The sequence below is a fragment of the Heteronotia binoei genome, chromosome 18 (genome assembly GCF_032191835.1).
Source record: "Heteronotia binoei isolate CCM8104 ecotype False Entrance Well chromosome 18, APGP_CSIRO_Hbin_v1, whole genome shotgun sequence".
In the NCBI taxonomy this organism is placed as follows: domain Eukaryota; kingdom Metazoa; phylum Chordata; class Lepidosauria; order Squamata; family Gekkonidae; genus Heteronotia; species Heteronotia binoei.
In genome coordinates this window covers 13,656,177-13,671,989 of record NC_083240.1, presented here as the reverse complement: position 1 = coordinate 13,671,989, position 15,813 = coordinate 13,656,177, and the positions used below count along the sequence as shown (strand labels likewise).

The 15,813-nt window shown below is 47.7% G+C and overlaps 2 protein-coding genes across 2 annotated transcripts in view; both read right to left on the bottom strand.

Annotated features, from left to right (window-relative positions):
- LOC132586966 (probable glutamate receptor) overlaps positions 1-1,905 on the bottom strand; it is a 44,632-nt gene extending 42,727 nt beyond the window's left edge. Inside the window, exon 1 of the mRNA XM_060259135.1 lies at positions 1,750-1,905. The gene's annotated coding sequence lies outside the window, so the exon portion shown is untranslated. The remainder of the gene's footprint in view (positions 1-1,749) is intronic.
- Positions 1,906-10,432: 8,527 nt separating this feature from the next.
- PLCH2 (phospholipase C eta 2) overlaps positions 10,433-15,813 on the bottom strand; it is a 179,796-nt gene continuing 174,415 nt past the window's right edge. Inside the window, exon 23 of the mRNA XM_060259046.1 lies at positions 10,433-12,517. Coding sequence (XP_060115029.1) covers positions 10,896-12,517 — 1,622 coding nt within the window. The 3' untranslated portion in view covers positions 10,433-10,895. The remainder of the gene's footprint in view (positions 12,518-15,813) is intronic.

The window sequence follows — 15,813 nt, the reverse complement described above, 5'->3', positions numbered from 1 at the left end:
GCAAATATGGTGCCTCTACCTAAAATAAATGCTCCCCCAGAGCCCCAGATACCCGCGGATCAATTCTCCATTATTTTCTATGGGGATAAGTCTTCATAGGGAATAATAGAGTTTCCAGAAGACATTTCCCTCCCCTCCCCCCGCTTTCTGATGACCCTGACGCGGGGGGAGGGCCTCCAAACGGGGGGATGCCCTGCCCCTACCTGGGGATTGGCAACCCTAAGCACCTTAGAGGCCCTACAAGGTTTTCAGGGTATGAGTTTCAGATAACTTCAGGGAGGATAAGTTTATCAATGGGTATGAGCCATGCTGGCTGAGGGAAACCTCCACATTCAGAAGCACTAAGCCTCTGGATCCTACAGCCAGGAGGCCACATCAGGGGAAGGCCTCAGCCTGTATGCCCTCTTGTTGGCTGTCCAGAGGAATTGGTTGGCTGCTGTGTGAGACAGGAGGCTGGACTAGATGGACCCTCACTGGTCTGATCCAGCAGGGCTCTTCTGATGTCCTAATGAAGGCCTCAGCCTCTCTGCCCTGTTGTTGGCCCTTCAGAGGAACTGGTTGGCCACCAGTGTGGCACAGGATGCTGGACTAGATGGACCACTGGTCTGACCCAGCAGGGCTCTTCTGTTGTTCTTCTGAGAGGAAGGCCTCAATGCTGTGCTGCTGACCCTCCAGAGGAATTGGTTGGTTGCTGTGAGAGCCAGTTTGGTATAGTGGTTAAGTGTGTAGACTCTTATCTGGGAGAACCGGGTTTGATTCCCCACTCCTCCATTTGCACCTGCTAGCATGGCCTTGGGTCAGCCATAGCTCTGGCAGAGGTTGTCCTTGAAAGGGCAGCTGCTGTGAGAGTCCTCTCCAGCTTCACCCACCTCACAGGGTGTCTGTTGTGGGGGAGGAAGGTAAAGGAGATTGTGAGCCGCTCTGAGTGGAGGGCGGGATGTAAATCCAATATGTCTTCTTCTGTGTGAAACAGAATGCTGGGCTAGATTAGGGTTGCCAATCCCCAGGTGGTGGCAGGGGACCCCCCCGGTTTGGAGGCCCTCCCCCCTCCTCAGGGTCATCAGAAAGCGGGGGGAGGGGAGGGAAATGTCTGCTGGGAACTCTGTTATTCTGTATGGAGTCTAATTTCCATAGGAAATAATGGAGAATTGATCCGCAAGTATCTGGGGCTCTGGGGGAGGGCTATTTTTTAGGTAGAGGCACCAAATATTCAGTATAGCATCCAGTGCCTCTCCCCAAAATACCCCCCAAGTTTCAAAAAGATTGGATCAGGGGGTCCAATTCTATGAGCCCCAAAAGAAGGTGCCCCTATCCATTATTTCCTATGGAAGGAAGGCATTTAAAAGGTGTGCGGTCCCTTTAAATGTAATGGCCAGAACTCCCTTGGAGTTCAACGATGCTAGTCACACCCTTGCTCCTGGCTCCACCCCCAATGTCTCCTGGCTCCACCCCCAAAGTCCTCAGATATTTTTTGAATTGGGCTTGGCAACCCTAGACTAGATAGACCACTGGTCAGAATAGTGTTGCCAAGTCTAATTCAGAAAATACCTGGGGACTTTGGGGATGGGGCCAGGAGACGTTGGGGGTGGAGCCAGGGGACTTTCCCTAGAATAAATAAATAAAAATACAGCAGTGCAGTTCCCCTAAAAACAGTTTTCATTCCCTCATTCCCAACAGCTCTCTCTCTCTCACACACACACACATATCCAGCCAAAATAAACACAGTTTGAAAACACACACTTTACTAACCATGGGAGTTGTTGAAAGCTGTACACTCAATCCAATTGGTCAGACTAACACAGGGAAATCAGAGGCTCTATTTTACTGTGCAAACCTGTTTTGGAGGGGCTGTAAAACAAACGGTGGGAACTTCCTCCCAACAGCCACCTCGCTCTGCCCCCAATCAGCCTAGCTCCAAAGTTTTAAAGGGACACACACCTTTAAAACAAAACAAAAGAAAAAAAAACCCCAAGCCCTTCCCAATTCTTCTAAGCCTTCCGAGGGTTGAAAGAAGGGGCGGAATTCTAGCAGGAGCTTCTTAGGCCACGCACCACTGATGTAGCCAATCCTCCAAGAGCTTACAAAAAAGAGCCTTGTAAGTAGGGTTGCCAATCCCCAGGTGGGGGCAGGTGATCCCCCGGTTTGGAGGCCCTCCCCCCACTTCAGGGTCGTCAGAAAGCTGGGGGAGAGGAGGGAAATGTCTGCTGGGAACTCTTATTCCCTGTGGAGATTTATTCCCATAGAAAATCATGGAGAATTGATCTGCGGGTATCTGGGGCTCCGGGAGGGCTGTTTTTTGAGGTAGAGGCACCAAATTTTCCATATAGTATCTAGTGCCTCTCTCCAAAATACCCCCCAAGTTTCAAAAAGATTGGACCAGGGGGCCCAATTCTGTGAGCCCCAAAAGATGGTGCCCCTATCCTTTATTATTTCCAACGGAGAGAAGGCATTGAAAAGGTGTGCCGTCCCTTTAAATGTGATGGCCAGAACTCCCTTTGGAGTTCAATTATGCTTGTCACAGCCTTGAGCTTGGCTCCACCCCTAATGTCTCCTGGCTCCACCCCCAAAGTCTCCTGGCTCCACCCCCAAAGTCCCCAGATATTTCTTGAATTCTACTTGGCAACCCTACTTGTAAGCTCTTGGAGGATTGGCTACATCAGGGGATGTGGCCTAATATGCAAAGAAGCTCCTGCTAGAATTCCACCCCTTGTAGAAAGCACATGGTGGCTGTGGGGGCGGGGCTTCCAACGCTGGCCAGCTGACTGGGGGCGGGATGGAGCCTGGAAGAGCAGGGGAGCCCCTGATGGGACCTGGGGATTGACAAGCCTAGGTCTGATCCAGCAGGGCTCTTCTGATGTTCTTATGAAGGCCTCAGTCTCTTGGCCCTGTTGTTGGTCCCTCAGAGGAACTGGTTGACCACTGTGTGAGACAGGATGCTGGACTAGGTGGACCACTGCTCTGAACCAGCAGGGCTCTTCTGATGTTCTTTTGGGAGCCAAAGCTCCTTTCGTCAAGTCTGACAAAGTACCTCATGAAGGGAGCCTCTCAAAAGCTCATACTCCAAAAATCTTGTCAGTCTCTAGGATGCTCCTGGACTCAGATCTAACTTTTCTTAAAAGCTAATTGGAAGAGTTATTATAGGACAACTGACCTGCTTCTCACACTCTCAGCCAGAATCTCAATGCTAAATGTTATTATCTTGGCAAACCCTGGAGGCCATTGATCTTGTAGAACTGAAAATGAAAACTGACATTCTCAGGAAGAAGCTGATGCTGTGTTTTTGAGGCTGGTGGGGAAAGATGGCGTATGTTCCAGACTTTCCTGTGCTGTCGTTTTGTTATCAGACCATCAGCAATGGAACGACCACCTTGGCAAGAGAGAGAGAGAGAGAGAAAGAAAGAAAGAAAGAAAGAAAGAAAGAAAGAGAGAAAGAAAGAAAGAAAGAAAGAAAGAAAGAAAGAAAGAAAGAAAGAAAGAAAGAAAGAAAGAAAGAAAGAAAGAAAGAAAGAAAGAAAGAAAGAAAGAAAGACCCAAATCTGGAAACCAGGTAATGCTCTCTGAGGATCCATCACAAGCTAGATGACTTAAAAGCTTTGTTTGCATTATTGATTGCCAGCCGGCTTATCATAGAGAGAAGCAAAATGATTTTTTTTTTGCCTAAATCAATTAATTAAAAATATTCATTGTATACCCAGCTGGATGCCAAGACCACTGAGTGTAAGTAATTCTTTCTATCAGACTGGGGAAGCTTTAGAAAGATCACAAATGCCCTTACACTAATAAGACCTATTTCTTGGATTCTCATTTTATGTATATGACAAACAAAAAACCATCCCCAGCTTTTCAGGCCAGAGCTAAATGGCCGTAGACTCCAGGCTGGTGCCTCGCGAATATCAATTAGAGACGCTTTATTCCAGTGACAATACCGGACAAATCCCGGCACATCATACATTCCCTTGTACCCTTTGGCACAATCCTTCCGAGACTTGAAGGACACTCTAGGGTCATAGCAAAAGTTACAGCAACTCCTTAGTCTCGGAAAGTACTTTTTAAAAAAAAAATAACAACTGGAAAGTGGTGGTTGATGGAGGCGACGCGGGGCATAGAAATGTTCCATTTGAATTTTGTGATGACGGTAAGATTGTTTCTAAGCATGAAACATTAAATTAAACCTTAATAAGAACTTCCTGACAGAGCGGTTCCTCAGTGGAACAGGCTTCCCCGGGAGGTGGTGGGCTCTCCTTCCTTGGAGGTTTTTAAACAGAGGCTAGATGGCCATCTGACAGCAATGCTGATCCTGTGAACTTAGAGAAATCATGGGAAGGAGAGCAGGAAGGGTTGCATCAGCGCTTAGTTCTCATGGCCCTTTCTTACATACCCAGGGAAATGCTGTTTGCCTTTGGGGTCAGGAAGCAATTTTCTCCAGGCCACTTATGTCATATACATAAAATGAGGGGAGGGATGGTGGCTCAGTGGTAGAGCATCTGCTTGGGAAGCAGAAGGTCCCAGGTTCAATCCCCAGCATCTCCAACTAACAAAGGGTCCAGGCAAGTAGGCTCGAAAAACCTCAGCTTGAGACCCTGGAGAGCCACTGCCAGTCTGAGTAGACAATACTGACTTTGATGGACCGAAAGTCTGATTCAGTATAAGGCAGCTTCATATGTCCACTTTGGCCAGGGATCCTGGAGATTTTTTGCCATCTTCTAGGCATGGAGGGGGAGGGTCTCTGGGGGCATGTGTGAATTTCCTGGATTATGCAAGGGGTTGGACTAGATGACCCTGGAGGTTCCTTCTAACTCTGTGATCCTACGATTCACACAAGTGGAGAAAATCTGCTCCAGTGGAGAATCAGGGAGCTCACAGTTACTAAACCCTCAGATGTCAAAAATCTTGTGTTTTGCAAAACTTTAGCCAACAAAGACCGATCTCTCTTGAATCGCTTCACCGCACATGAAAGGCCAGACCACGCAAACAGGGTCATGAGATGGATACGTACATTGACTTGAGCTAGTAGAAGAATCCTGCCATTTTTCTACACCTCCTACCATGACCAGGATGCTTCCTCAGGAGTTCTAAGTGGCTATCGAACCCCTCTTTCCTTCAAATTTATATTTAGACACTCTCGTTGTTTTACAATTGCTGTATAGACCATTTCAGTTGGAGCCTCAGAGATCAACAGAGACCTTTTGAATCTGACAAAGGGCAACCCCTAATGGAAGACGGTTGATCTCCGAGGCTCCAACTGCAACTGTTTATACAACAATTGTAAAACAAGGAGGGTGTCTAAATATAAATTGGAAGGAAATGCTGGGTATTCTTTTATTGAATTCAAGGCTTTCCCTAGTGTACTGCAGCCTGAAGAAGGCGAATGAAATGCATAGTGACCTAGGCAATCCATCGCTGCTGCCGTTGCTGTAACGTCAACCCTCCATTGTAATTTTGCCAATGTTGTTAAAATCTGGCGTCTAGTGCGTTGTGGGGTGTGTGTGTGTGTGTGTCAATAATATTGATAACAAATGGTTTGTTTCAAAAAGAGTAGCAAGCCAAGACTTGTATCACCACCTGGAGGCTGGTAACCCTAGACAGGGTAGGGAAATTCCTGGACGTTTGGGAGAGAAGCTTGCAGAGGGTGGAGTTTGGAGAGGGGAGGGAGCTCGGGCGATATAACACCACAAAGCCCACCCTCTAAAGCAGGGGTCCTCAAACTTTTTAAATAGGGGGCCAGTTCACTGTCCCTCAGACTGTTGGAGGGCCGGACTGTTGTGGTGGCTGCCGTTACTGTACAAGGCCGCGGGCTGTCAGTTCTCCGTCTTCTGCATCTCTCTCCCTTCCCCACACCACACACCCCGGCCTGGGAACTCACCTCACCTCGGTATCACCTCACACTCTGTCTCCGCTGCCTCAGCCCAGTGCTGGAAGTGTGCGTTGCTAACGCGAGTTTAGGTCGAACGTCACTTCCGGTCTGATTTTGCCATAACCCGGCAGGCCGCATAAACGTCCTCAGCGGGCTGCATCTGGCCCGCGGGCCGTAGTTTGAGGACCCCTGCTCTAAAGTATGAGATGCTCCGCAATGGGAACACATTCAACCAGTGTTGAAAGAGCTGCATGGGCTGCCTATTGTGTGCTGAGTCTGTTTCAAAGTGCTGGTATTGGCCTTTAAAGCCCTATATGGCTGAGGACCTATCTAAGGGACCGCCTTTCCCCATATGTCCCCCAGAGAGCACTGCGTTCAGGAACTCAAAATCCCCGGACGAAGGGAAGCCAGACTGGGCTCTACATGGGCCAGGGCCTTCTCAGTGGCAGCACCAATGCTGTGAAATGCTCTCCCTGAGGCCATAAGAGCCCTGCGGGATCTCTCCCAATTCTGCAGGGCTTGTAAAACCGAACTTTTTAAACAGGCCTATAACAACTAGGGGAGAAGGCTGCCGCTTTTATGCTGCTGGACAATTCCACCAGAAAGACCACCAACAGATAAATTGTATGTTCTGTACAGCACCAATGTATTGTTTTAAATTGTAAATTGTTTATGTCTTATTGTTTTATACCTGAAATTGAGATGTTGATTTTATTATGACTGTTAGTTGCCCTGAGTCTGTTTGGAATGGGTGGGATACAAATTGAAAGTAAGTAAGTTAGTAAATAAATAAAGTAGGCCTTTCCTCCATATTCTGGAGATCAGCTTTGTCCAATAGGACTCCACCTTTCCTTAGAGCAGGAGATGGAGGGGCACGGGAGATCTCCAGGCCCCACCTGGAGGCTGAGAAACCCTAGCTGGCCCGGAATGTGGACAAAACATTCAGAGGCGCCAAGGTTAAATACGTCTTTATTTTGAGTAGCGTCAGATGGTTTTACAAATAGATTTTAAATTATTTGCAATATACACAGAAGAAAATGTAACAAACAAACAGAAGTCCTTAACCAACCCCACCTCCCACAGCCCCATTTTGAAAGGCTGAAAATTAAAGTATGTTTTGGTTGGATTTTTTTTTAATTTTTTTTAAAAATACATTTTGATAAACATTCTCCCCTTTATCTTTCCCAACAAAACATACATCAATTATTAATAAATGATAATTATGGGGGGGGGGGAATTAAAATGATTTTTTAAAAGGTTATTCTGTTTAACTCTAAACAGAGATAATAGTCTCTATTTTTTTAAATATATGTATATATATATTAAAATGCATTTTGCATGGCAGTGCAAAAACAAACAAGAGAAACAACTGAACAGGAAAAGGGCATTCCACGGGGCAGGTGTTATATACAGCTGAATCTTCAAAGTACCACGGGATTGCTTTGTTTGCCTCGTGTTTCCGGGAAAGAACACACTTGAAGCTATTGCGGCCTCCCTGTTTTGTTTTGTGGGTATTTTCCCTGATGCCCCTCCCCCCTTTCCTTACTGCAAAAAAAGAGTGATCAGGGTCAGCCGCAACTCGGGAGACTTCTAAGGAAGACAGGGGTTGCTACGTGGGGGAACGCTTTGGCCAGGGGCAGCCCTAGACGGCCTGGCACCCTAGGCAAGGCTAACGCCCGGCACCCACCCACACTGATAATGTCACCGAGTCACACGCAGGCACCCGATTTGGTTGCCCTAGGCACTTGCCTAGTTTGCCTACTGCAGGCCCAGCCCTGGCTCTGGCCAACCGCTTCTGCTCCTCCCTTGCCTTGAATGTCGCACGGCGGGGATTGCCACAAGTTGTTTAATGTTTCATTCGATTTATACCCCGCCCCTCCCCGCCGAGGTGGGTTCAGTTGGTTGCCAATTCGACGGCGTGTTCTCCTCCTTCGCTTAGATGCCCTGCTGATTTGCCTTTCCTCTAGAACGGAGAGGTATTCATCTGGAATGGTGCAGCTGCGCTCACCCTGCCCCATTTCTCTACTGGTCCTCGCCCCTCCATCTCCTGCTCTAGGGAAAGGTGGAGTCCTATTGGGCAAAGGCAGATGATGCAGTCACTGCAAAAGAGCTCCGGAAGTCTGGTACCTCCTTGCAGAGAGAGGTGGGTGAAGGGACCTCAGGAGAGGACGAAAAAGCAGGCAAAGGGACTGATGGGACACAGTGGCTACAACTTAACTTGGTCCCTCGGGGCATTGAGAAGTTACCCGCACTGTCTTGGAAGTCATCTGTTTCAAGCCGTGCCGGCAGGTATGGCAGCCGTAACCCTTCGAGAGAAGCAAAATAACTGTTGTCTGCCCGGCTGTATTGAGATTCATGGCAATAGGTGTGACTCAAGAACACACAGGCGGTAGCAAAAAAAAGTCAGGCGAAGCCAAGGACCGGTTTGGAGGCCGGCGTTCTTCTTTGGAAGCAGCTATTTAGCCACAATGCGGCTGGGAAAGAAAATGGCAATGGTTCTTGCACACAAACAAACATTAAACCAAGGAAATGAAATGAGTATGAGAGAAAGAGCTACATTCATTTTTTTAAACTGGCTTTGCCATGGGGAACTGTGGGAACTGTAGTATAGTTCCAGGGATGAGAAGTATTTGTCAAAAACTATGTTCCCTCTCCCCCAAGTAAATTTCCAGGGTTTCCCCAAGGACCGGAGAAGCCAGAACTACCAAACCACTGGATTTCTTGCTGCAGAAGCTCCGCCGTAGAGTTGGAATGTCCCCTGGGGTCAATCCACACAGTACTCTAACGTTCACCAGCGAAGAGTCCTTGGCAAATAGCGGTGGACACTGGGAAAGGAGTCCTTGGAGGAAGCATTCTGAAGCTCCTTCTGACAGAAGGAGAGGAGCACCGACTCAAAACCAGGCACGGTGGATGTAGGCCCATTTGTTTAAACCTGGCTATACCCCAATCATATACAGCGTGGGAACACAGGTTCTATTATTTAGAGTACAGGGGGCTTGAAGGACACCTCTTTTCCTGGAGCGAATAATTCTTTTCAGGGCTTTTTCTTTTGTAGCAGGAACTCTTTTGCATATTAGGCCACACCTCCCTGATGTAACCAATCCTCCAAGAGCTTACAGGGCTCTTAGTACAGGGCCTACTGTAAGCTCCAGGAGGATTGTCTACATCCAGGGGTAGAATTCTAGCAGGAGCTCCTTTGCATATTAGGCCACACACCCCTGATGTAGCCAATTGGAGGATAAGAGCTTACAAGGCTCTTTTTTGTAAGCTGTTGAAGGATTGGCTACACCAGGGGTGTGTGGCCTAATATGCAAAGGAGCTCCTGCTAGAATTCCACCCCTGGCTACTTCAGGGAGGTGTGGCCCAATATGCAAAGACGTTCCTGCTACAAAAAGAAAGCCCTGGTTTCTTTTTATTCTGCCCATCCTCCAAGTAGTTTAGGCAGTATACGTGTCTCTCCTCTTCCCCGTTTTACCTTCAGGTAGATTAGGCGGGGGGGGCGGGCTGGCCTAGGGTCATCCAGGGATCTTCATGGTCCAGCAGGGATTTGGATTCTGGTTTCCTCAAACCAAGACCGATGCTGTAATTGCTACACCGCACTAATTCTCACGCAGTCTTCCCCCCCCCCCCATCCCTCTTCAGTTGAATCCCAGTATTATGAGTCAGCTCAGCTGAGAGAAACCTTCTCTGGGTAGACAAAGTAGTGGGAGAAAGCTGTTGGGGTAGGCAGGGATTAATTCCCAACATATGCATGTTTGCTCTAAGAAAAAGACCCCCGCTGTCCGTTTTATACGTAATTGGGGCAGACCCCGGTTAAAACTAACTGGTCTGCTGCAGTGATGTCTATTTTAGGTCCGGAAAATGGCATTTTAAAAAAAGAATGCTGCCATGAGGGTTAAGATTTGGAAAACAAATTACATTCCTCAACTCCAACCCGCATGAGCCAGACATCAGGTGCTGTGAGTAGGGTTACCTGGGACTGGGGAAGAAATGGGGTACCCCAGTGAGCTTGCACACACCTCTTGGCAGCAATTTCCCACTACTCTAGCTTGTGGCTACTCAGGGCTTTTTTTGTAGCAGGAACTCCTTTGCATATTAGGCCACACACCCCTGATGTAGACAATTCTCATACAGTTTACAGTAGGCCCTGTACTGAGAGCCCTGTAAGCTCTTGGAGGATCAGCTACATAAGAGGGGTGTGGCCTAATATACAAATGAGTTCCTGCTACAAAAAAAGCCCTGTGGCTACTCCAGCTGAGCAGAGCAGGTTAGGGAAAATGTGCCAAAGAAGGAAAAGTTCAGAGAGAGAGAGAAAGAGATTTATTTTTTTACAGAGGGTCAAAGATGATGTGACAGACCTTATAGCTTGCGGAACATATACGTTCCCCTTACTGTCCCAATAAATGGGTTTCGCGATTGTTGTTGTTGTACCCAAACCTGTGGGACAGGGCAGAGGTGGCAGTGGGACTAAAGAAATGTAGGTATAAAAGGCAAAAATTCTACCATGGTCCAACTCTCTTAAAACTAGCCCCTCCCCCAAAAGAAAAACAGGGTCTGATCATTTCACATCTGCTGAAAATCACTTTCCCTCCCACAAGTGAAGTTAGGTTGCGGCTACCCCAATGAGAATTGTGTAGGAAGCACATGACGTCAATAAAAAGAGGACGGTTTCTGATTTCGTCAGGGACTCTGTCTCACTGGGTTTGTAGCTGAAGAAAGATAAGCCACCAAAAGGAGGACAGGCTGGTTGTGCGCATGCTCGGACATGCCTTCCAGGGACTACAGAGCGAGGTATCTCAAGAACCGCCACTCCCCGTCCTGAAAAATACTGCTTGTCCCCTTTCCGTATGCTACAGATTTTGCATTTATTTTTTTCACAAGGTATTGTCCCGTGGGAGGCTGGAAGGAGCAGGAAGTGTTCTTTGTAACGGAGGGCGTTCTGCACCTTGTGCCTTTTTTTTTTTTTTACAAAAATAAAAGAAATTGTTGGTTTTGCTCTGACAAGAATGTAAACATCAACTTCGTTCAGCCCTTCCCAGCGTTAGAGTTTGAACATAAAGACGGCCTCGGTGTTCAAGTCAGTTTGATTCTTGAGCGGGGATGTAAACAGACCGGTGGAAGCTGTGTCCATACAGGCCCCTCTTGCAAAGCTGCAGGCCCCCTCGGGGTTACCCCTCTCCTCGATGGGACTCCCGTTGACCAGAGCCAAGCTTTTCAGCCTCTGCCTCTCTTGCGCCTGCTTGGCCCGATTGGCGATGTACCGCACCCTGCTCTGGCTCCGAGACGAGGACCTTCGGAGGAGACCCGTCCCTTCGTCTTCCTCTTCGGATTCGATCGGCTCGAGGCTGGTGGGCGAAGTGATGTCGTTCTCCAGCTGGAAGGTGGTCAGCTGCTTCAAGCGTTCCGTCAGCCCATCCGGAGGCTTAGCAGGGGACCCGGCAACCGCGCAGCGGCGCTGCTCCCTCATGGAACGGGTGACGAAGCTCCGGCTGATGCTGCGGTACTTGCTTTCGAAGGTGCACGAGATGTCGTCTGAGGTAAGGTCTCCGAGGCTTTTGGATTTGGCCTGGCTGGGCTCTGCTTTCTCCAGATCTTTGGGTTTCAGACACGACTGTCGGAGACTTTCCATGTACAGTCTGCTCCAGGTGTGCCTTCTGGGAATGGACAACAATCCGGCCTCGGGACCCCGAGTTAGTGGTCTAGGGCGCAGCTCGTCTTCCGTTGGTTGGCCTGAGCTCAAGTTGGGGTTGGATTTGCTCTTAGTCACCATGGCTATTTCACGCCCAGAGGCAGCATTAGCCGACCACGGGCGCGCCACTCTTCTCTCGGCGACGACTTCGAAATTCTCATGCTGGATACCTAGATCTGGGAGGCTTTTCCGAGAGAGGTTGGGCAAGGAGAGATCGATGACCGTGTCATTGGAGGACATACTGGATGAGGAAGACATGCTATCCCGGTGGCTGCTGGAATCTAGCTTGCTCCAGATACGGTCATTGACTGTGGCATCAGAATACACTTCAGCTGCCGGGGAAAAACCGCCAGGATGCCTCGAGCAATCGCAAAGTTTGTGCCCTTCGCTCTTGGACCGCCTCACTACCGCATGAGGCATGGAGAAGGTGGTAGACAGAGTCACTGGAGGAGATTCAGGAGAAGAAGTTGGTGTGGTGCTGCTTTGATGCGACAGCCCAGCTCCGGTGCTATCTGCGGTCCTCTCGATGCTTTGCTTCAGGAAACTTCCTGCGGAAAGGGGCCACTTGTTGGCCAACGTTAAGTTGTCCTGAGTTTGCAAACCAGGCCAGTTCCCGCTGCTGTGTACCTTTCCCCAGCTACTTTCTTCTTGGCTGCTTTTCCAGACGTCTCCCTGTTGTGACATGCTGGCAACGGCAGTGTTGAGAGCAAGAGGCCTTTTCCCCTCTGCAACTGCCACCATGTACTGCATAAGCGGAGCGTTCTCCAGTTCCACTGATGGGCTGCCTCTGTCTGATCTGACTTCGTGGGAGTGATTAGGCACAGATCCTTCACTGGGATGGCTGGCAGGGGCGGCAGGCAGAGGGAAGCAAAAACCAGCAGACTGGTTCTCATTGGCAACAAAGGGTTCTTCAGTGATAGTCTCCAGGCTGCATAATGAAGTGGTTGACCTCTGCATTGAGAATTGGCGGACGTCTGGGAAAAGAGGAACACATAGAATGGATGTCATAAGTGAGGCTCATCCACTGATGAAGAACAAAGTGATTCAGAGCTGTTATAACTCTCCCTCCCCCACACACAAACCTATCCAACTCCCAAGGCCCTGACTCAATGTAACTGCTAGAACAGTGGCTATTGGAATACACGAGACAGGGTCTTTTCAGTGGTGCCCTCATTTTTCTGGAACCCCCTCCCAAGGGAGATGCGCCCAACTCCACCATTAGTGAGATTTGGACAAAGAATACTTGGCATTAAGTCAAATTGCAACAAAATCATGCAGTTGTTTTTTTTTAATTCTACTATGCACCTCCTCCTCCCTTCACTAAAAGCTTTTGGAGTGGCTTCCAGTTAAATCAACAAATCACCACAATTTTTTTAAAAAACCTGGTAAATGAAATATTTATCGAAGTTCATTAAAACAATACCTGCATATCCAGCCACATTCACGGAACCACACAGAAGCACACAATTAGTTAATTGATTAACCAAAAGCCGGAGTAAGCAAAAAAGTCTGGCACCAAAAACTAAAAAGATCAAGTACTGAACATACCACTGTGGACAGGAAGTGATGTAAGTTGGGTGCAAACGCAGAGAAGGCCTTGTTCTGGGATCACTAACTCCTAACTGGAAAAAGCTCTTTGTAATTCGTTTAGTTTCTGCTGTTTTCTTCATGATGCACCTTTAGTATGTTTTAAGTGTATTGTTTTCATGCTGTTAGCTTGAGCATCGGTAGTAAAATGCATGAATAGTCAAGGATCCTGGGCTGTACATGCAGAGACCCATGAGGTGGGGTGGAACGTATCTTCAAGTGCAGAGCATCCAGAGATGTCTCAGCTAGGGCTGCCAGCTCTGGGTAGGGAAATTCCCAGAGATTTGGGGCCAGTCCCTAGTGGAGGACTTCAGTTTCTAATGGACTCTATGGTATACCATAGAGTCTACTCTCTGAGGCTGCCATGTTCTACATGGGGGCTGATCTCTGTAGTCTAGATCAGTTGTGATTCTGGGAGAACTCCGGGCCTTCCTGGAGGTTGATAACCCTAGCTGCAACCATGACTATCTCCTCTACAATATACCACCTCTTCCTCCAGAACACCCATCATAATGAAAAGCATTTTGTTCATTCTAAAATGACACTTGGCAAGCAAGGCATTAATGGGCAACTCAGATATATGGATGCTTTTTTTGTGGCAGGAACTCCTTTGCATATTAGGCCACACACCCCTGATGTAGCCAATCCTCCAAGAGCTTACAGGGCTCTTAGTACAGGGCCTACTGTAAGCTCCAGGAAGAAGAAGAATTGCAGATTTATACTCCACCCTTCTCTCTGAATCAGAGACTCAGAGCAGCTTACAATCTCCTATAACTTCCCCCCCCCCCCCACAGCAGACACCCTGTGAAGTGGGTGGGGCTGAGAGGACTCTCACAGCAGCTGCCCTTTCAAGGACAACCTCTGCGATAGCTATGGCTGACCCAAGGCCATTCCAGCAGCTGCAAGTGGAGGAGTGGGAAATCAAACCCGGTTCTTCCAGGCACGCACTTAACCACTAAGAGTCCACGCACTTAACCACTACACCAAACTGTATAGCCCAGCGAAGCCTAATCTCGTCAGATCTCAGAAGCTAACCACGGCCAACCCTGGTAAGTACTTGGATGAGAAACCTCCAAGGAATACCAAGGCTAGGATGCAGAGGCAGGCAATACAAGCCACCTCTCTCAAAAATGTCCTAGCATCACCAAGGGGCTCCAGAAGTCACCATGCGCATGCAAGCATGTGCACACACACACACTTTTTTTTAAAAAGAAAGCCAATTACATAGCAATCATCGCTGCATCCAGAAGCATGGAATCCAGCAACTTAATTAGTTATTGAGTGAAGGATGTATTTTTGTCTATGTCAATTCTAGTTCTCATTCAAATTCATTGGTTTTATTGGTCAGAAAAAGTTCTTTCTATCAGCTTCCCTCCATGCACTCTATAAACCGCTATCAAGTCTGCTTTTCTTGAAATTAAAAAGCCCCTGACTGCTTAGGCTCTCCTTGAAGGGAAGATTCTCCAGTCCCTTGAGCATTCTGCTTGCCTTTTTCTGCATCTTTGCCAGTGCTGTGACACCATTTTGAGACAGAATTGTAATCGAGAAGTCACATGAGCCGCTATTGAGCCAGCCCCTACACATACAGCTCCGCCCCTTCTTCATGCTATAAAACTGAGGGCTTTTCCACACACTTGAGTTAACTCTTGGTTTTCTTGGAAACTACAAATATTGGAATTGGTCTGGGCATGGTTATTCCACAGGTCTGCCCTCCTTCTGCATTTTCACAAACATGGAGTCTGTTTATTTTCGGCTGCAGTAACAAGGATTTTCAAGGGAGGGTGCTTATGTCATCAGTGGCATCACAGCACTGCCCCTTTTTTAAAACAAGGAACTAAAATATTTATATATTGCAGAAGCATTGTATCAATAGGCCTATCAGGTTCTCTGAATTCCTAGCTTTAATTTAAAAAATGTCAAGTCTCTAGCCTTCTCCTTCACAGAGTGAAAGAGCTGGAGACTTACTTTTTTTTTTTAAAAAAAAAATGAAAGGTAGTATTCAAAGAACCCACTAAGGCTAAGCCAATTGTTACAATGCTCCAGTGATATATTGATATTTTAATGTCATTTAAAAAAATTAAAAAACCACTCATCTTCAGGGTAACAGGTGGGGGAATAGTCCACTTTTAGGGCATGAGACAGCAGGTACACATCCTTGCATTTGCCATTCTGAATCCCCGCCCCCATTATGAGACTTGAGTCCAACAGTAGTTTTACAAGGACTCCTGAGCAGTCAAACCTGCATTGGACTAACATGGTTCAGAATGTTTTTCTGCATGCCCTGGTTGTGCATGTTTCTTCACCGCTGCCAGAGACAGACTGGATGGCCAGTTTCCCATACTCACGAATGAGTTATCTTGTGAGAAAAATGCTGGTCGTGCCCTACAGCACCAACCCATGAGAGGAAGAAGCGATCATGTGGCTATGCCCTGGATGTGGTAATGATAATTGAAAAGAACTGACATTCTTAAAAAAATGAACATCCAACCGAAATTTCTACAACTTAAGCTCATTCGATCTAGTCTTGCCCTCTGGAGCAGCAGAGAAGAAGTCCCTCTCCTATGATTCCTACAAGAACCAGAAGTGTGTCATCAGTTTTCTCTTCTCCAGGCTAAAGATATCCAGGGCCTTCAACCAATCCAAGTTGCCCATCTTTACTGCCCTCCTGTAAACCCATGCTGAT